Below are 20,712 nucleotides of genomic sequence, written 5' to 3' on the forward strand. Positions count from 1 at the left end.
GGGGAAGGCGGCCCCACTGCCAGCAGGGCTTAAACTTGAACAGGCTTACGGAAATAAAGGTCAGGCTGGCGGCAGGGGGGCGCACACCCCCACACCCCCACACCTCCCCATCCAGCCCCTCTCTCTCCCAGGCTAAAGGAGTCCTTCTCTCCTGGCTGCCCAAACCAGAGTTCCCTCCTGTTCCCTGGCAAGACGGTCAGCATGCAGAGAGGGAGACGCTCGCTGCAAGCAGCTAGATCTGCTCCCGAGCAGCTTGGCTGACACTGTGAGCAGCCAGCCCATTGGACCCTCTTCTCAGTCACGTCAGCACCAGAAAACACCAGCAGCCAAAACATCTTCCCTCTGCCACTCCAGCCCTGCAAGGTCACTCTTGATTCTCTTCTTAGTTTTCTTCTGTGGGGTGGGTTTTTTCCTCTCTTTTTCATGCCCTGTCCTGGATTGGAATGGCAAAACCACGTTACATGTGGGGGAGAACATGTTGGCAAGTAAGCTGGCTGTGAGGACGGAGGCAGGCAGCGCTGCATTCCTCTGCCACCTCTGCACATCGGCCCCTGCCGAGCCTTTCGGCAGAGACCTCCTTCCTCCCGCCCTCGCTGAGCTCCTGAAGTTTGCCGCTGTGAACTTCAGTGGATTTCTTTGCAGGGATGTCGCCACGCTCGTAACACGCAGGCTATCCCAGCTGATGGGTAGCCATCAGATCCTTTCCGTAAGCTTGACTGAAATCCCAACAAACAACGGGTATGAAATAGGCTTTCTTTTTAAAATGATTGGACTGCAGACAACTGACAAAACTTTCAAGGGGCTGCTAGTTTAACCAGTTCCTTTCACTTTTCTGACTCCCTGACTTCTGTTGCGCAGGGTATTCTGCTGTGCCTTGCCTGGCTTCTTACAGGCAGAGCCCGGCAGATGCATGGCCTGGGGTCTGCTCCAGCTCTCAGGCATCCCGGTGCTTTCCAGCTGAACAGCAGAGCCTGCAAGCAAGCAAGGTAGCAAAGCGTCCTGCCTTACAACCACTGCCAAATACAAGCGCTGCTGATGTCTCGCGACCGAGTCGCACGACTGCCAGGAAGAGCGTCCCAAACGCCGTCTCCAGAGATCAGCAGCGCCATGCAGAACAGCCTGCATATGCCAGAACCACGGGCCCTGAGGTTCTTGGAGTGGCGGAGAAGAAGTTAGAGAGGGAAACGAAGCCAAAGCCCACAGCCTTAGCCCCGACTTTGGCTATAAGGACCACTGCAAGTCGGATCATTGACTCCGTACTAGAGCGGATCTGTCAACCGGGGCCTGCGCTGACCCCTGAGCTGAACTGGGGAAGGCGCGTTGCAAAACCGCCCACGCCACGCGACGGAAAGGGGAGCTGTCCCGCTGAGGACGCCCTCCCCTCCACGGGCCCACAGCTTTCCAGACAGCCCGTCCCTCCGGCGGGTCCCAAGCGCCCTGCCCAGACAGGAGCACAGCGCAGATCAGCGCACGTAGATGTTGAGAGCGATGGGCCGAAAATCCAATTCAGTGCAAGTCCCCGACTTGAGGCTGCTTTTCCCGGGACAGGGGAGAGGTCTGAAAAGGAAAAGGGGGTAAACCCGAGCCAGAGCCGAGCGCCTTTGGTGTGGCAGTTCCTTGCGTTTCTTCCCGCTTGGCAAGGATGCCCGCTTTGCTTCACAGTTGCGGTGGCAAGGGGCCTGTGGAGCAAGAGGAGTCAGCACAGGGTCGCAGCTCCTGAGGAGCTTTTGGAAGGAGCTGTGGAGCACTGTCTCACTGCTGGCGTCCGAAAGGCGGACGCACTGCTGAGTGCGCTGGGAAAGAGGAGAGAGGTGAGCGGCGGGCCGATGGAGAGGGCTCAGCCGGGGAGCCTGGGACATGGCGGGGGGCCTGCTCTGGGGCCTGGGCACGTGCCCTTCCTTGCAACTGCCGTGCAGGAGCTTCTTGAGCTAGCGCCTGAGTGTCTCTTGTCTTCCTAGGTCGGGCACAGAAGACAGCACTGGGAGAAGGAGCTACTGGGCTGATGGAGCCTGAGCTGCTGGACCTCCCCCTCGGGGTCAAGATCCCTGTGGTGCCCGGCTCCAAGCCTGTCTTCAGCAGGGCAAAGCTGGGGGAAAAGGTAAAGGAAGTAGAGAGGGCTAGACAAGCTCTCTTCTTGGACGGGGTCCCCGTCATGCAGAGAGGTCCTTGCGGCCACCCGCTCTGCAGCGGGAGCTGCAGCCCTTCCATCGCACAGGGCTGGGGAGTCGAGGGAAGCTCCTGGCTCCGTGGTGCCCAGAGAAAGGAGGACTTGCCCATAGCGGTGCTCCAGGCTGCCCAGAGCTGGCTGGAGAAGAGTGTTGGTGTCAGGTCTTCCAACCACCTTTGCCTTTCCACAAGGACCGCTTGGCACCTCTGGGGAGCGCAATCCCTTTTTGCAAGCAGAGTGAATTGCCAGAGGGCGAGACGTGGCTGTAGGCGACGTTTCAGCTTAGCTCCTTACAGGTGCAGGACCGGGCGCAACCCTCGCACCCCTGCCGTAAACAGCTCCTTGTGTTCCCACAGCAGCAGTCGATAGGCACCAGAGAGAGGATGTGGGCACAGGGTTGGTTTCTTCTCCGCTGGAGAGTCTCTGAAGAAGAGAGGTCTTTCCTCTGGCTGGGACGTAGGCCAGCAATTAGCCTGTAGCGGGGAGGTTTGAAAAGGCCATCCTGCGTGCATGAGGAGCTCGCAAGCGCATTGGTCCCTGCTGCTCTCTCCTGCCCCATTCATACTCTGGACCATCTCTCTTACAGCTTCACCGGCCCTCAGGCTATTTTGACCTGGGCGATCCCTACTGTCGCCTAACGAGCACAGAGTACAACAGCCTCCATGACCCGCATCTGCAGGCCTACTACAAACGCAAAGACAACCTCCGGAGGCTGAAGAAAGAGGGTTACGTCACCAGCGACGGCAAAGTAGGTTTGGGCGTCGCTGGGCTGGGAAAAACGGTTCCCTCCGCGCGGGGTTCCCTGAGCACAGAGGCGGCGTACGCACAGCAGCAGCTCCCCTCCCGCTGGGTTCGGGCTCTTTCGGGGAAGGCAGGCTGCGTAGCTGGCTTGACAGTGCTCGGGTGATTTCTCCCCTCGTCTCTCCATAGGTGGTTTGCACTCTGAAGGAGTTCAACGAGTACAGGCAGTATCTGACCAGGCTCAAGCTGGAGGCAGAGAAAATGGCCAGGCAAGAAAAGGTAGGCAAAGCGGAGTGCTGGCGGACACCTGTCAGCGGCACGGTGCCGAGGGCTGGGGCTTGACTTGCTGCATCTCGGGGAGGCGGTCAGCGCGGAGGAGGAGGAGAGGGCTGTGCTGGTGGGCCGGGCACTGTGGCGGCAAAAGTACTAGCCGGCTCGGAGCTGAGCTAGCGCAGGGTGCTGGCGTGGGCACAGGCAGGAAGGTCGTGTGCAAGCAGGCTCCGTCCTGAGGGAAGCCCTTCTGCCCTCGTCGCGCGGCCGAAGCAGAGCGCTGGCCTGGGCCCGCGCGAAGCCTGAGCGCGCGGGGGCGTGAGCGCTTGTCCAGGCAACAGCGAGCCACAACCTGGTGTCACCTTTCAGGAAAGGCTTCGACCACACGTGGCCAAACCAAAGGATGCCCCCAAACTGCCAGGAGAGAGCGACGCTTCGTGCCCGGGACAGCGGCCGCTGCAGCCTCGCAAACCATCTTGCCCACCTCCACCCAAAAGCAGAAGGAGCCCCCTCAAATCGGGGCGATGCGCAAGAGGGAAAGCAGCTGTGGATGAGAGCCAAACCTGCTCCCAACCTGAGCTGGGACAGGAAGGTGCCAAGCTGCCCAGGAGGGTTAGCAGTGACGCTGCCTCCAAGAGGAAGCCATACGTCACGGCAGGCAGCGCGTTCACAGCTGCGTCTGAACAACAAAGTGCCACAGATGCCCAGCAGCTTGAAGAGGTGGTTGAGACTGTGGTGCACCAAGTGTTGGAGGTGGTGAAGGGTCCTCGGGATGAGTCAATCTCCATCTTAAGGAGAGTTGCCCTGGAGATCAGAGGAAGACTGCGTGCCAGCACCGGAAGAGCAGAGACTTCTCCTCGGAATCGCTGGCAGGAAATTGTACTGGTGGGCAAAGAGCTTGTAGTGACCGTGCTGGAAGGCGTGGGGGAGCGTTTGGCATCCAGCAGGTGCAAAGCATCTGAGCCAGGGCCGGCAACCAGGTGGAAGGAGCAGCCTGTTGCCAGAGGAGCCACCCGAGCGGGCAAATGCAAGGAAGAGAAACCAGGGCAAGCTGAAGGAGCAGCTTCCCACAGAGCACCTGCACAGGCCTGCCTTGACAAACTCACCAGAAGAATTGTTGACAGTATTTGCTCCACCTTGGAATGCTTTGTAGCTTCTCTATTTGAACGAGAATTTAGCTGCAAATATTCCAAAATCATGGAGCTTCTCGAGGGAATTTGCTCCAACGGACGGCCGCAGCCATTCCAGAGGCCTTTCTCAAGGCAGGGCATGGAAGCAGGACAAGCACTCCCCAGAGCATCTGAAGGGCAGAGCCTGGAAGCAAGCAAGGCAGCAAAGCGTCCTGCCTTACAACCGCTGCCAAATACAAGCGCTGCTGATGTCTCGCGACCGAGTCGCACGACTGCCAGGAAGAGCGTCCCAAACGCCGTCTCCAGAGATCAGCAGCGCCATGCAGAACAGCCTGCATATGCCAGAACCACGGGCCCTGAGGTTCTTGGAACGGCGGAGGAGAAGTTAAAGAGGGAAACGAAGCCAAAGCCAACAGCCTTAGCCCGGACTTTGGCTATAAGGACCACTGCAAGTCGGATCATTGACTCCGTACTAGAGCGGATCTGTCAACCGGGGCCTGCGCTGACCCCTGAGCTGAACTGGGGAAGGCGCGTTGCAAAACCGCCCACGCCACGCGACGGAAAGGGGAGCTGTCCCGCTGAGGACGCCCTCCCCTCCACGGGCCCACGGCTTTCCAGACAGCCCGTCCCTCCGGCGGGTCCCAAGCGCCCTGCCCAGACAGGAGCACAGCGCAGATCAGCGCACGTGAAGCGCTTCCCTGAGGCGAGCCCCAGCTGCCCGTGTCAGAAACGAGGGCGTTAGCTGGGAGGCTTGTGGACGCTGTCCTGAGGAGGTGTGCGGCAAGAGAGGCGTAGAGCCCCTGGGCAGCTCCAGCAGGCAGCAAACACAGACTTTGCAGCCTTGTGCTGGCAATAAAGAGTTTACTCCCAAGTGCTTGCTTGTGCTGAGCTTCATTCGAGCCAGGCCATACTGTGTCTGGGCATTTTCCCTGCCCTAAGCTGTCTCATCTTCAAGCAGCCCGTGCCAAGGCTCATCCCAAGGGGAGTGGTGGGAGCAAGCCCCTCTCTAAGGGGAACTCACCACCCTGCTGTGCCACAGGCTTGGTTGGCCTTTGACGGTCTCCCATGCAGCATCCCCTGGGGAAGGGAGGCCTTCAGTCCCACAAGGAGACAAGTCAAAGAGTTGACGGTGAAGGGGAAATTCAAACTAACTGCTCAGCAGCGGTCATCTGTGGCACGAGGGGAAGGCGGCCCCACTGCCAGCAGGGCTTAAACTTGAACAGGCTTACGGAAATAAAGGTCAGGCTGGCGGCAGGGGGGCGCACACCCCCACACCCCCACACCTCCCCATCCAGCCCCTCTCTCTCCCAGGCTAAAGGAGTCCTTCTCTCCTGGCTGCCCAAACCAGAGTTCCCTCCTGTTCCCTGGCAAGACGGTCAGCATGCAGAGAGGGAGACGCTCGCTGCAAGCAGCTAGATCTGCTCCCGAGCAGCTTGGCTGACACTGTGAGCAGCCAGCCCATTGGACCCTCTTCTCAGTCACGTCAGCACCAGAAAACACCAGCAGCCAAAACATCTTCCCTCTGCCACTCCAGCCCTGCAAGGTCACTCTTGATTCTCTTCTTAGTTTTCTTCTGTGGGGTGGGTTTTTTCCTCTCTTTTTCATGCCCTGTCCTGGATTGGAATGGCAAAACCACGTTACATGTGGGGGAGAACATGTTGGCAAGTAAGCTGGCTGTGAGGACGGAGGCAGGCAGCGCTGCATTCCTCTGCCACCTCTGCACATCGGCCCCTGCCGAGCCTTTCGGCAGAGACCTCCTTCCTCCCGCCCTCGCTGAGCTCCTGAAGTTTGCCGCTGTGAACTTCAGTGGATTTCTTTGCAGGGATGTCGCCACGCTCGTAACACGCAGGCTATCCCAGCTGATGGGTAGCCATCAGATCCTTTCCGTAAGCTTGACTGAAATCCCAACAAACAACGGGTATGAAATAGGCTTTCTTTTTAAAATGATTGGACTGCAGACAACTGACAAAACTTTCAAGGGGCTGCTAGTTTAACCAGTTCCTTTCACTTTTCTGACTCCCTGACTTCTGTTGCGCAGGGTATTCTGCTGTGCCTTGCCTGGCTTCTTACAGGCAGAGCCCGGCAGATGCATGGCCTGGGGTCTGCTCCAGCTCTCAGGCATCCCGGTGCTTTCCAGCTGAACAGCAGAGCCTGGAAGCAAGCAAGGTAGCAAAGCGTCCTGCCTTACAACCGCTGCCAAATACAAGCGCTGCTGATGTCTCGCGACCGAGTCGCACGACTGCCAGGAAGAGCGTCCCAAACGCCGTCTCCAGAGATCAGCAGCGCCATGCAGAACAGCCTGCATATGCCAGAACCACGGGCCCTGAGGTTCTTGGAACGGCGGAGGAGAAGTTAAAGAGGGAAACGAAGCCAAAGCCAACAGCCTTAGCCCGGACTTTGGCTATAAGGACCACTGCAAGTCGGATCATTGACTCCGTACTAGAGCGGATCTGTCAACCGGGGCCTGCGCTGACCCCTGAGCTGAACTGGGGAAGGCGCGTTGCAAAACCGCCCACGCCACGCGACGGAAAGGGGAGCTGTCCCGCTGAGGACGCCCTCCCCTCCACGGGCCCACGGCTTTCCAGACAGCCCGTCCCTCCGGCGGGTCCCAAGCGCCCTGCCCAGACAGGAGCACAGCGCAGATCAGCGCACGTGAAGCGCTTCCCTGAGGCGAGCCCCAGCTGCCCGTGTCAGAAACGAGGGCGTTAGCTGGGAGGCTTGTGGACGCTGTCCTGAGGAGGTGTGCGGCAAGAGAGGCGTAGAGCCCCTGGGCAGCTCCAGCAGGCAGCAAACACAGACTTTGCAGCCTTGTGCTGGCAATAAAGAGTTTACTCCCAAGTGCTTGCTTGTGCTGAGCTTCATTCGAGCCAGGCCATACTGTGTCTGGGCATTTTCCCTGCCCTAAGCTGTCTCATCTTCAAGCAGCCCGTGCCAAGGCTCATCCCAAGGGGAGTGGTGGGAGCAAGCCCCTCTCTAAGGGGAACTCACCACCCTGCTGTGCCACAGGCTTGGTTGGCCTTTGACGGTCTCCCATGCAGCATCCCCTGGGGAAGGGAGGCCTTCAGTCCCACAAGGAGACAAGTCAAAGAGTTGACGGTGAAGGGGAAATTCAAACTAACTGCTCAGCAGCGGTCATCTGTGGCACGAGGGGAAGGCGGCCCCACTGCCAGCAGGGCTTAAACTTGAACAGGCTTACGGAAATAAAGGTCAGGCTGGCGGCAGGGGGGGCGCACACCCCCACACCCCCACACCACCCCAACCAGCCCCACTCTCTCCCAGGCTAAAGGAGTCCTTCTCTCCTGGCTGCCCAAACCAGAGTTCCCTCCTGTTCCCTGGCAAGACGGTCAGCATGCAGAGAGGGAGACGCTCGCTGCAAGCAGCTAGATCTGCTCCCGAGCAGCTTGGCTGACACTGTGAGCAGCCAGCCCATTGGACCCTCTTCTCAGTCACGTCAGCACCAGAAAACACCAGCAGCCAAAACATCTTCCCTCTGCCACTCCAGCCCTGCAAGGTCACTCTTGATTCTCTTCTTAGTTTTCTTCTGTGGGGTGGGTTTTTTCCTCTCTTTTTCATGCCCTGTCCTGGATTGGAATGGCAAAACCACGTTACATGTGGGGGAGAACATGTTGGCAAGTAAGCTGGCTGTGAGGACGGAGGCAGGCAGCGCTGCATTCCTCTGCCACCTCTGCACATCGGCCCCTGCCGAGCCTTTCGGCAGAGACCTCCTTCCTCCCGCCCTCGCTGAGCTCCTGAAGTTTGCCGCTGTGAACTTCAGTGGATTTCTTTGCAGGGATGTCGCCACGCTCGTAACACGCAGGCTATCCCAGCTGATGGGTAGCCATCAGATCCTTTCCGTAAGCTTGACTGAAATCCCAACAAACAACGGGTATGAAATAGGCTTTCTTTTTAAAATGATTGGACTGCAGACAACTGACAAAACTTTCAAGGGGCTGCTAGTTTAACCAGTTCCTTTCACTTTTCTGACTCCCTGACTTCTGTTGCGCAGGGTATTCTGCTGTGCCTTGCCTGGCTTCTTACAGGCAGAGCCCGGCAGATGCATGGCCTGGGGTCTGCTCCAGCTCTCAGGCATCCCGGTGCTTTCCAGCTGAACAGCAGAGCCTGGAAGCAAGCAAGGTAGCAAAGCGTCCTGCCTTACAACCACTGCCAAATACAAGCGCTGCTGATGTCTCGCGACCGAGTCGCACGACTGCCAGGAAGAGCGTCCCAAACGCCGTCTCCAGAGATCAGCAGCGCCATGCAGAACAGCCTGCATATGCCACAACCACGGGCCCTGAGGTTCTTGGAGTGGCGGAGAAGAAGTTAGAGAGGGAAACGAAGCCAAAGCCAACAGCCTTAGCCCCGACTTTGGCTATAAGGACCACTGCAAGTCGGATCATTGACTCCGTACTAGAGCGGATCTGTCAACCGGGGCCTGCGCTGACCCCTGAGCTGAACTGGGGAAGGCGCGTTGCAAAACCGCCCACGCCACGCGACGGAAAGGGGAGCTGTCCCGCTGAGGACGCCCTCCCCTCCACGGGCCCACAGCTTTCCAGACAGCCCGTCCCTCCGGCGGGTCCCAAGCGCCCTGCCCAGACAGGAGCACAGCGCAGATCAGCGCACGTAGATGTTGAGAGCGATGGGCCGAAAATCCAATTCAGTGCAAGTCCCCGACTTGAGGCTGCTTTTCCCGGGACAGGGGAGAGGTCTGAAAAGGAAAAGGGGGTAAACCCGAGCCAGAGCCGAGCGCCTTTGGTGTGGCAGTTCCTTGCGTTTCTTCCCGGTTGGCAAGGATGCCCGCTTTGCTTCACAGTTGCGGTGGCAAGGGGCCTGTGGAGCAAGAGGAGTCAGCACAGGGTCGCAGCTCCTGAGGAGCTTTTGGAAGGAGCTGTGGAGCACTGTCTCACTGCTGGCGTCCGAAAGGCGGACGCACTGCTGAGTGCGCTGGGAAAGAGGAGAGAGGTGAGCGGCGGGCCGATGGAGAGGGCTCAGCCGGGGAGCCTGGGACATGGCGGGGGGCCTGCTCTGGGGCCTGGGCACGTGCCCTTCCTTGCAACTGCCGTGCAGGAGCTTCTTGAGCTAGCGCCTGAGTGTCTCTTGTCTTCCTAGGTCGGGCACAGAAGACAGCACTGGGAGAAGGAGCTACTGGGCTGATGGAGCCTGAGCTGCTGGACCTCCCCCTCGGGGTCAAGATCCCTGTGGTGCCCGGCTCCAAGCCTGTCTTCAGCAGGGCAAAGCTGGGGGAAAAGGTAAAGGAAGTAGAGAGGGCTAGACAAGCTCTCTTCTTGGACGGGGTCCCCGTCATGCAGAGAGGTCCTTGCGGCCACCCGCTCTGCAGCGGGAGCTGCAGCCCTTCCATCGCACAGGGCTGGGGAGTCGAGGGAAGCTCCTGGCTCCGTGGTGCCCAGAGAAAGGAGGACTTGCCCATAGCGGTGGACATTCGAGCTAGGCCATACTGTGGCTCCTCAAGGCACCTCTGCTTTTACACTTCCCCCAATCCTCCACGGGCATTTGGGGCAACCGAGGCATTCCCCTTTGCTTTTTCTTGCTTCCAAAGGCCCTGCATTTCTCTTTGGGTGCATCCTAGGACCCTCTTTGTGCCTTGCTGTGTGGCTCAGAGCCCCTCATCTGCCTTTCAGTGCCCAGCCCCAGCCTTCTCCATGCCTTTGGGTACCTGCGTCTGCCCTCCATGTGCCTTTCCGTGCCACCCAGAGCCCTCCCTCTGCCTTTCTTTATGCCCTGGGAAACCCTTTTATCCTCTTTATCCCTCAAGACCGGCTGGAGAGGTCGGAGCTGCGTAAGAGGAGGAGAAAGGGTGAGAAAGCCAGCGGAGTAGCATGGAGCACAGCAGCAGCCAGGACCGTGGCACTAAGCTGGTCTGCCACAGCACAATGCTGGGTGAAAATGATAAAAAAGGAGGAGAATGGGGTAGAAAGTCAGTCAAAACTGGGACGCAGGAAGTTCCATCTGAATATGAGGAAAACCTTCTTCCCTTAGAGGGTGACCGAGCACTGGAACAGGTTTCCCAAAGAGGTTGTGGAGTCTCCTCCTCTGGAGAGATTCAAAACCCGCCTGCACGCAAACCTGTGCAACACGCTTTAAGTGATCCTTTAAGTGACCCTTCCAACCCCTACCAGTCTGTGAATCTGTGAATCTGTGAATTAAGAGTGTTACAAAAATTGATTTGCTCCCATTTTCTTCCGTATCGTGCATGGGTACCAGAAAGAAGGGAGTAAGACAGCCTAGCTAAAACCACTTCTACTGACAGCAATCAATGTGTCTCTCATCTGGGAGCCCGAAAAGGACCTCGTAGTGCACTCTGGATTCCTTACATACAATTTTAAGTCTACTCACATGTTTGTTTTTAAAATTTACATAACCTGTTGGCTTTGGCCACGATCTCTCTTGTTATCATTTACTTCTGAGCATTTGTTTACGTGAGCCCGCCACGCAAGCGCCCCCAATGCGTATTTAGTAGCTGAGTTTGGACAATTTTGTCGCAACTTTGCCACTTTCAGCCCGTTTGGTCTGGGTCCTTCTAACAGCAGCCCCCTTGTACAGGTGAGGTTGCTGTTAGTCAAGTTCTCTGGCACTTGTCTTCAAAGCCACCTTTACATTGGAGCTTCTTCTTATGTAGCATTCCCACACATCAAACATCCTTTTGTGACTCGTCAACCCAGTTGCTTGGGTCAAGCCAGTGCCACCCCTGACTGAGAGACTTGATTTTCTAGTCAGATGCTCCTCCATGTGTTGCAATGGCAAAGTTCTCTGACCAAAGCTACCAATCGGCATCGTCCTGGGGAGAAAAGGTTTTTCTTTCCAATGTCCAGATTCCATTTCCTCCTCAGGCGTTTCCCTTTTTGCATTACTTTTGTGGGTAAGGGATTTCACAGGTCACGCTGTTCTCAGGGCATATTTGTTTTCTGCATTCGCTGCCTGGGGTGCCCCAGGACAAGGTCCTGCTTTCTCCCTCATCACACAGCTGCTGCTGCAGCAGCCCTGACGCATGAACTCCTGCCTTCAATGAGGAGGGGCCTAGTCGTGCCGAGTAACACACTACAGCTCGCCGGCATTGGGCTGCTTTCTGCGTCAACGTGCCACCGGCTGTTCCTTCCTGTTCACGTAAATACAATATCCAAGGCTTGTTAGGAGGCGCTTTTTGAGGGATTTGCTTAGGTAAAGGGGGAGAGGCAGCAGGTGAGTGCAGCAGGAGCCGGCAGCCAGGCTCCTACCTGCCTTCCCCAGGAACCAGCTAGGGGAATAGGTAGCGGAAAGGAAAAAGGGGTGGAAAGCCAGTAAAACTGGAGAAAGCGGGGGGAAGCGAGAGCAGAAGGAGAGCAGAAAGCGAGCAGCGCAGCCGCAGCCGGTGGCCCAGCTCCCACCCTGTGGAGAAAGCCGGGGGCGCGAACGGCAGCTCTGAGGGGGGGCTGGGGGGCCGGGAGCCGCCCCGGGCCGGTAACGGCCGCTTCCAGCCGGGTCCAGCGGCTCAGCAAGGGGCGCTCCAAGACCCCCGCGCCAGAGCTGTTGACCAATGGGAGGAGCTCATGGCGCCGGAGCTGCGACCAATCAGAGGAGCGCACGGCGCCGCTCCTCCGGCCGGTGTGGAGCCGCTGGGCGGGGCGGGAGGGGCCGTGGGTGGTGCGGGGGGCACAAGGAGGCGACACGGGCAGGGAGACGGCGCCGGAGGAGGCCCGAGGAAGGGGACACTGTTGGGGACGCGGCCTCGCCGGAGGCGCCTCACGGCGCAGCGGTACTTGTGAGGGACTGCGGCGGTGGAGGAGCCCTGTCGGGGCAGAAGGACCAGGTGAGAGGGAAGGGGCAGCAGAAGGGCAGAGGGAAAAAGGCGACGAGACGGGGGGAGAAACCATCCCGCACTGATGCAGAACGTCCTGCGCTCCCCATCGCCTCACAGGAGGCGCGGGGAGGGAGGGAATGAGGGAGGAGGGAGGGAGGGAGGAGAGGGGCAGAGAGGTGTCTGGGCTGAAGGGGAGCCTGAGGAAAGGGCAGGAGAGAGTGTTTCCCTCGGCCTGTGTTTTTGTCTTCTGTGTTTCTCAAGACGTGACTCAGGAGTTGGACGGTGAGAGCTGATGGCCGAAAATGCAATTCAGTGCAAAGTCCGAGATGAGGCTGCTTTTTCTGTGACAGGGGAGAGGTCTGAAAAAGGAAAAGGGGTAAACCTGAGCCAGAGCTGAGCATCCTGGGTGTGGCAGTTCCTTGCATTTCTTCCTGTTGGCAAGGACGCCCGCTTTGCTTCACAGTTGCGGTGGCAAGGGGCCTGTGGAGCAAGAGGAGTCAGCACAGGGTCGCAGCTCCTGAGGAGCTTTTGGAAGGAGCTGTGGAGCACTGTCTCACTGCTGGCGTCCGAAAGGCGGACGCACTGCTGAGTGCGCTGGGAAAGAGGAGAGAGGTGAGCGGCGGGCCGATGGAGAGGGCTCAGCCGGGGAGCCTGGGACATGGCGGGGGGCCTGCTCTGGGGCCTGGGCACGTGCCCTTCCTTGCAACTGCCGTGCAGGAGCTTCTTGAGCTAGCGCCTGAGTGTCTCTTGTCTTCCTAGGTCGGGCACAGAAGACAGCACTGGGAGAAGGAGCTACTGGGCTGATGGAGCCTGAGCTGCTGGACCTCCCCCTCGGGGTCAAAGATCCCTGTGGTGCCCGGCTCCAAGCCTGTCTTCAGCAGGGCAAAGCTGGGGGAAAAGGTAAAGGAAGTAGAGAGGGCTAGACAAGCTCTTCTTGGACTGGACGGTCCCCGTCACACAGAGAATTCTTGTGGCCACCCGCTCTGCAGCGGGAAGCTGCAGCCCTTCCATCGCACAGGGCTGGGGAGTCGAGGGAAGCTCCTGGCTCCGTGGTGCCCAGAGAAAGGAGGACTTGCCCATAGCGGTGCTCCAGGCTGCCCAGAGCTGGCTGGAGAAGAGTGTTGGTGTCAGGTCTTCCAACCACCTTTGCCTTTCACACAAGGACCGCTTGGCACCTCTGGGGAGCGCAATCCCTTTTTGCAAGCAGAGTGAATTGCCAGAGGGCGAGACGTGGCTGTAGGCGACATTTCAGCTTAGCTCCTTACAGGTGCAGGACCGGGCGCACCCTCGCACCCCTGCCGTAAACAGCTCCTTGTGTTCCCACAGCAGCAGTCGATAGGCACCAGAGAGAGGATGTGGGCACAGGGTTGGTTTCTTCTCTCCGCTGGAGAGTCTCTGAAGTAGAGAGGTCTTTCCTCTGGCTGGGACGTAGGCCAGCAATTAGCCTGTAGCGGGGAGGTTTGAAAAGGCCATCCTGCGTGCGTGAGGAGCTCGCAAGCGCATTGGTCCCTGCTGCTCTCTCCTGCCCCGTTCATACTCTGGACCATCTCTCTTACAGCTTCACCGGCCCTCAGCTATTTTGACCTGGGCGATCCCTACTGTCACCTAACGAGCACAGAGTACAGCAGCCTCCATGACCCACATACCCCAAACGCAATGACACCATCAAGAGGCTGAAGAGAGGAGGTTACCTGGCCTGGAGTTGACCTAGCACAGGATGCTGAGGTGGGTCATGTGCAAGCAGGCTCCGTCCTGAGGGAAGCCCTTCTCTTCTGCCCTGGTCGCGTGGCCGAAGCAGAGCGCTGGCCTGGGCCCGCGTGAAGCCTCAGCACGTGGGGGCGTGAGCGCTTGTCCAGGCAACAGCGAGCTGCAACCTGGTGTCACCGTTCAGGAAAGGCTTCGGCCACACGTGGCCAAACCAAAGGATGCCCCCAAACTGCCGGGAGCAATTGACACTTCTTGCCCGGGACAGCAGCCGCTGCAGTGTCAAAAGCCATCTTGCCCACCTCCACCCAAGAGCAGAAGGAGCTCCCTGAAGTCGGGGCGCTGCAGCAGAGTGAAAGCAGCTTTGGATGAGGCCCAAACCTGCTCCCAACCTGAGCTGGGACAGGAAGGTGCCAAGCTGCCCAGGAGGGTCAGCAGTGACGCTGCCTCCAACGGGATGCCATACGTCACGGCAGGCAGCGCGTTCACAGCTGCGTCTGAACAACAAAGTGCCACAGATGCCCAGCAGCTTGAAGAGGTGGTTGAGACTGTGTGCAGCAAGTGCTGGAGGTGGTGAAGGGTCCTTGAGTCGATCTACATCATAGGGAGAGTGTCCCTTGAGATCAGTGGAAGGTTGTGTGCCAGCACCGGAAGAGCAGAGCCTTCCGAGTCTTCTCCTCCAGATGCTGGCAGTAAATTGCAGTGTGGGCAAAGAGCCTGCAGTGGCCGTGCTGGAGGGCGTGGGGAAGCGTCTGTTATCTAGCACGTGCTCTGCAGTGAGAGCATCAGCCCTTCTTTCGGACAGGGCTGAGGAGTCGAGGGAACTCCTGGAGGCTCCATGATACCACGAGAAAGGAGAACCTAATGGCCATCAGCCCCTGCCTTTGGTTGGAAAAGCGTTTTGACTGAGTGCTCAGAGATTTCCTGCACTACTCAACGAAACTACTCATACCGAACACACTGTCACAGGTCGGGCAAGGATAACCATGTTTCCCACATCACTATCCAGTGCTCCGTCCTCTAAACTGAGCTCAACTGTCAGCAGAGGAGCAGCACTATATATGGCAAACCTGTATAAATTAAAAATAAATTCCACTGACATCTACTATGCTTTAAAGTGCAATGAAGCCTGATTTATTTACCTACAGAATACAGGAAAGATTACCCCCTCTCCCCATTCCAATCTATCCCTGAAAAAACCAACAACGACCGCAAACAAAAAACCCAATAAAATAAATCTAAAGGATATACATTATCCACAGTCCTATAGAGACGCCTACATCTACTCAGCAGCACCAAGAATCTGATAGGATGTAATTAAAATCAATTAAAACTCAGGAGCAATGGTAACGTGTAACATCTGTGTTGCTGCTTTTGCAGACCTCCTGCCCTTTATATTAGTGTCTTGGAGGAGAGGCAGCTCTCCCTGTGCGGAAAGGGAAGGCGACAGTGTCCTGTCCCTCTCCCATCACCAGCCGAACTGTTGCGTCAGTAGGCTACAAACACGCGCACACACAGAGCACAGCGAGAGCAGCTGAAGGTTACACGAAGGGGATGGGATAGGAAGCCGAGGCCCCGTGTGTGCATGGGTAGGTATGGATGCACGTGGTGCGTGTGTGGGGGGAGTGTGGCCTAATTACACAGAGGTGAAGGGTTGTGCGAGTCCAACACCCGCCACAAGCCTCTTTTGTGACAGGGTGATAGGGAGGGAGGAGGGGAAAGGGAGTCAGCACAGTCCCCCTCTTGTGAGCCTCTGGTTGTGTTGTCTTCTGAGGCCGGGGGCCTGTGCGCCACAGTTCATCTGTCTCCGCGTGCCACCTCTCAGCAGGCCTCAGTAGCCAAAGGTCTCCTGGGAAGCATAGACCATGTAGAGGAAGCCATCCTCGTCCTTCTCCTGCTCGTAGATCTCCGAGATGGGGGTAGACACACTCACCATGCTGTGCTGGTTCACCAGCAGGAAAGAAAGCCTGGGTGGGATTCAGCTGCAAGCGACGCCTGTGGGGAAAGGGCAGGAGGGCCTGGGTGAACCCACCAGCGGTGGGCAGTGAGACAGCAAGTTCTACCTCCCCCCAGCCATCTTGTTCACATGAGGCCAGGCCTGCACAGCTAGGACCTCCTCCCACACGCTCAGGACATGGTGTCCATGAGCCCAGCTGTGCTGCTTGGGGCTCCAAAGCCTCCTGAGTCAGGAATCTGCAAAGCCCCTTTCTCCAAGCGCTGCTGGGAAGGGCAAAGCAGAGGGGCCTCTTCCATCTGAGCTGATGGATAAAAGAAGGGGATTGGAGTCCCCTTCGTTACCTCATGGAGTGTCCCTATGAGGGAGAGGTCACAGTCCCTCAGCAGATGTTAAGAACCTGTCCCCCTTGCCCCACCATCACACAAGGATGCTGTGTCATCCTGTCCCCTAGCCACCCTCAGCAGCTGCCTCTGCCTTCTGCCTCATCCTCACCCCACCACTCTCTGTTCAGGGCCTGTGGGTGAGGACAAGGTTCACAGCATGCCAGTTGGGGCCATCCCACTCACCGATTATTTTTGACCAATTCACTCATGTTGACATGGTCTGGGACAAGGAACTTGGTCTTGTCCAGCACTGGCAGCTGTTTCTCCCTTTATAGCGTTCGAATGATGACCTGGGGAGAAAGTCAATGGTAGGGTTAGCCGCAGCTCACGGTGTCCAAGCACTGGCTTTGAGGTCAAACACGAATCAAACTAGCACAAGTGGAAAAGTTGAGGTAAGGGCCCACTTTGCTTCACCCTCACAGGAAAACAAACAAAAGGACATGAGCAGTGACCACCAGGTTGGCTGCAGACAGCTCTTCAGCAGAGAGTCATCTGTCCGCCTGAGCCAGGCAGTGGAGAGCATCCAAGGTAAGTGAACTAAAGCATCAATTGCTCTGGCTGGCTGAGAAACAGTAGGCATTACTGGATCACTACCTCCCCCGACACCGGGAGATCCGGAAGGGGAGTGAAGTGTATTTTAACATCACTTTCAGACCAAAACCACAGTTTTTGCTGGCTTGAGCTAAGGACTGAGCTCACGTGCACAGCAAAAGACATTTTCCTTTCTTTTGTGCCACAACCCTGGGCTGCTGCCATTCAGCATCCCCCTGCTGCTCAGGAAGAGCTGTGGATATTCCCAGACAAGCAGTTTTTAGGAAGCACTGCGCAGCCACCCAAGGCATTCCTAGAAAGGGAGAGTTTGGATTTCACCGGTCCCCACTCCTCATGTAGCACTCGGACACGCTGACTCCAAAACGGATCAGAAAGCCATGGCCACTTCTCCGTGTGCCACCACGACTGTGTGGTGAGCTCCCAGGGCACTTCAGCACAGTGCCACCATGGGGACAGCCCAACCTGTCCTCAGGGGTCCTGCTTGGGAAAGCTCTCCCCACTCCACCCACATTCTGAAATGGCTAAACAATGATTTCTGTTCAGTTTTTCCTGTTATTACAATGGATTTAATTTCTTCTTCTTAAGGAGTGTCTGCTGACATCTACAATTGCTATTCTAAACCAGCTTGGACACGTACTATTTATATTCTAAGAAACAAGGTGGTAGGCAGTTAAAATAGGCAATGCTATTACTTATAAAGCTCTATACATTCCCATTACGGTGATACTCTGGCTCTCACATCTCTCCAGTACTGCCTTGTTTTCTCACAAAAAGACACTTGTGTACTAATCTGTTACTCGTCCTCTCCAAGTGAGACTGAACATTATTTTTCACTGTAAGACAAGGAGTTCCCACCAATGATTTTTCCCAAGTCTTTTCCAAAAACATACAGGAGACTGCAAATGCCTTTGGACAGTGGAGGGATGGAGAGCAGCATGAGAGATCAGGATCCCCAGAAGATGGCTCTGTGGAGCCAAGGGATTAGGTGAACCTCTGGGAACGTTGATTTGCATTTCCCTTAATCATTTGTTGACACACTAGCCTCTATCAGCAGCAGCGAAGTTACTCCTGCTGCCTGTCTACACCAAAACCACAAATCAGACACTCTGGTTGGGATGCTGCGGTATCACCAGTGAGCTCTGGAATGTTTGAGGAGTTCCCCAGACTGCAGGACTCATCTCAAGGCCCACCAGGATGGGCCAAGCTATGTTGCAGGCAGTTCCCAGATGAGGGGGGAGTGCGAGGCACCTTGGTAAGAGCTCTGCACCTACATGCCCTCCAAAGAGCCCATCCTGCACAAAGCTCACACAAGCGGAACCCAGGAGCCCAAGGGCTGGACAAGCAGCACACGAAGGCCCCAATGAGTCCAACAACGTATTCTCACATTGGCCACGTCTCTCTCTTCGTACTAAGCAAGAGTGCCAGAGAAAAAGACCAGGGAAGGCCAGGTATTGCTCCTTTGGCCCCTTTTGCAAGATGGAGACCTCATGAAAGAACAAATTTCTGCAACGGACTAAATCCTGCACCAGGATGCCCCTTACCAACCCGCTCACATCCCTTCCTCCCTCTGGCAGGAGGGCAGAGGAAGGACAAAGGCAAGCAGAATCATCCCACGGAACCTGAGTCTTTCTTGGACAGATGAGTATTTTTGGCTATAGGGAGATGAACAGTCTCAAGGGGCTGGACACTCACAGCAGCCACATACAGGCATGCTGCTCCAGCCACTGGGAAACACACAGAGAACAGTGGGACGTCGAGTTTTTAACAGTAGTTTTGCACAAAGGGGCAGCTACACAGCAACTGTTTGTGCACAGCAACTGCTTGTGCATATACATTTACATGCAGAGAGGCCCCTGTACACCTGGCTATGCCTCATTTCTCACCTCTAGCAGGAACAGAGGTAGACGTCTCTAATTACCAGCCAGTTCCACCCACAAAGAAAAGCCTTTCAATTAGAATCATAGAACCATAGAACGGTTTCGGTGGGAAGGGACCTCAAAGCCCATCTAGTTCCGCCCCCCTGCCGTGGGCAGGGACACCCTCCACTAGCCCAGGTTGCCCAAAGCCCCATCCAACCTGGCCTCGAACACTGCCAGGGAGCCGGGGGCAGCCACAGCTTCTCTGGGCAACCTGTGCCAGGCCTCACACACCCTCACAGGGAAGGATTTCTTCCTAACATCTCATTCCCCACCAGCCCCTCCTTGTTGGTGTGAACAAGGTCCAGCATGGCACCTCTCCTCCTTGGCTCCTCTATCGCTTGGAGAAGGAAGTCATCATCAACACATTCCAGAACCTCCTGGATTGCTTGTGCCCTGCTGTGTTGCCCCTCCAACAGGTATCGGGGTGGCTGAAGTCCCCCATAAGGACCAGGGCTTGGGAACATGAGGCTGCTCCTATCTGTCTAGAGAGGGCCTCATCTGCTCGGTCTTCCCGGTCAAGTGGGAGTGGTGGGAGCAAGCCCCTCTCTAATGGGAACTGTGTGCCTGTGCATGCTGTGCCACAGGCTTGGTTGGCCTTTGACGGTCTCCCATGCAGCATCCCCTGGGGAAGGTAGGCCTTCAGTCCCAGTACAAGGAGACAGCCAAAGAGTTGACGGTGAAGGGGAAATTCAAACTGTAACTGCTCAGCAGCGGTCATCTGTGGCACGAGGGGAAGGCAGCCCACTGGCAGCAGGGCTTAAACTTGAACAGGCTTACGGAAATAAAGGTCAGGCTGGCGGCAGGGGGGCGCACACCCTCTGACGTGGTTTAGCCCCAGCCGGCAGCTGAGTACCACGCGGCCGCTCGCTTGCCCCTCTGCCGGTGGGATGGGGAGGAGAATGGGAAAAACAAAGGCAACGCCTTGTGGGTTGGGATATAGGACAGTTACTGGGATGGCAAGGGAGAGGGAAACACCAATAACGGTATTGATAACAGATATTCACAATGGGTGACAACAGAAAGCAATTTACCGATCCGATGACCGACCCACCAGACGCTCAGACCACCGTACCGGAGTCACGCCGAACCCGCCCCTCCCCAACCAGCCCCCTTTTACAGAGTGAGCATGATGGCACATGGTATGTGAAATAGCTCCCTGCCCAGCTTGGCTTACCTGTCCTGGCTCCTTGTGAAAATTAACTCTATCCTAGCCAGAACCAGGACATTATCCACCCCTATTCTCTACCATCTACGTCATGCCCAGATTATTCACAGTTATCATTCCCTTAGTCTATGAGCCATCGCTCTACAATGTCCGTCGAGTTCATTTAGTCCATGGCTTTGGGCTCCATCTGTCATTACAGTCTCTCAGGGCAGGAGCAATGGTGCGTGCCGCTGGATTGTTACAACGCTGCATCCGGCGTTTCACGGCTGGTGGATCTGGCGTGGTCCATGCTCACAGTCTGTGCGTCGAAGATTGTGACTTTCGATGAAGTTCCTGGCACCAGTTGCTGAAGTCCCGTTCTAGTTCCATCATCGCGCACTTTGCTCGGTTTCAAAGTCCATCCTTCATTAGTTTTGGGTGATTCTCCTGGTGATACCATTGACACAGCATATAGCAATTAACATCATGCAATTTAATTTATTGGCTATTCCCACCCAAAATCAAATCCCCTTGAGGTAAACATCAGACCTCCCCATCCTTTCTCATCACCCACCAAGTGCACCCTGGTCCCTGAGCAAAAGCAATCCCGCAGATGGGCTTGCCTTTGCCTGAAGCAGGGATAACCCAAACCGTCTTCCCCAACATATTTCTCATGTGCACTACGGGAACTTTACCCCTTCTAGTGGGCGTGGAAGTTTTGATTTGCAGGGCCAGCTCAATTGGCAGATCCCCTCGTGTTAACTAACCAGGTGGCCTTTCCTAAATGTGTGTCCCAGTGTTTGAGGTCCCACTGCCCATTGCTCTCAGGGTAGTCCTTAGCAGTCCATTGTACCTTTTGATTTCCCAGCGGCTGGTGCATGATAGGGGATGTGATACACCCACTCCATGACATGCTCTTTGGCCCAGGTGTCTCTTTGAGGTTGTTCTGGAAA

At 56.6% G+C, this 20,712-nt stretch overlaps 1 protein-coding gene and 1 pseudogene across 1 annotated transcript; one reads left to right on the top strand and one right to left on the bottom strand.

The window, feature by feature from the left end:
* The first annotated feature begins 1,866 nt into the window (after nt 1-1,866).
* LOC129200726 (uncharacterized) lies at nt 1,867-12,386 on the top strand. Its single transcript, XM_054812002.1, has 5 exons — nt 1,867-2,098; nt 2,754-2,915; nt 3,098-3,187; nt 3,548-4,125; nt 12,362-12,386. The coding sequence occupies exons 1-5, from the start codon at nt 2,003-2,005 to the stop codon at nt 12,384-12,386; spliced, it is 951 nt and encodes a 316-aa protein (XP_054667977.1). The 5' UTR covers nt 1,867-2,002.
* A 3,087-nt stretch (nt 12,387-15,473) lies between these two features.
* Nucleotides 15,474-20,152, bottom strand: LOC129200727 (microtubule-associated proteins 1A/1B light chain 3A-like; annotated as a pseudogene).
* Nucleotides 20,153-20,712: the final 560 nt, after the last annotated feature.

The sequence above is a fragment of the Grus americana genome, unplaced genomic scaffold (genome assembly GCF_028858705.1).
Source record: "Grus americana isolate bGruAme1 unplaced genomic scaffold, bGruAme1.mat scaffold_433, whole genome shotgun sequence".
Lineage (NCBI taxonomy): Eukaryota > Metazoa > Chordata > Aves > Gruiformes > Gruidae > Grus > Grus americana.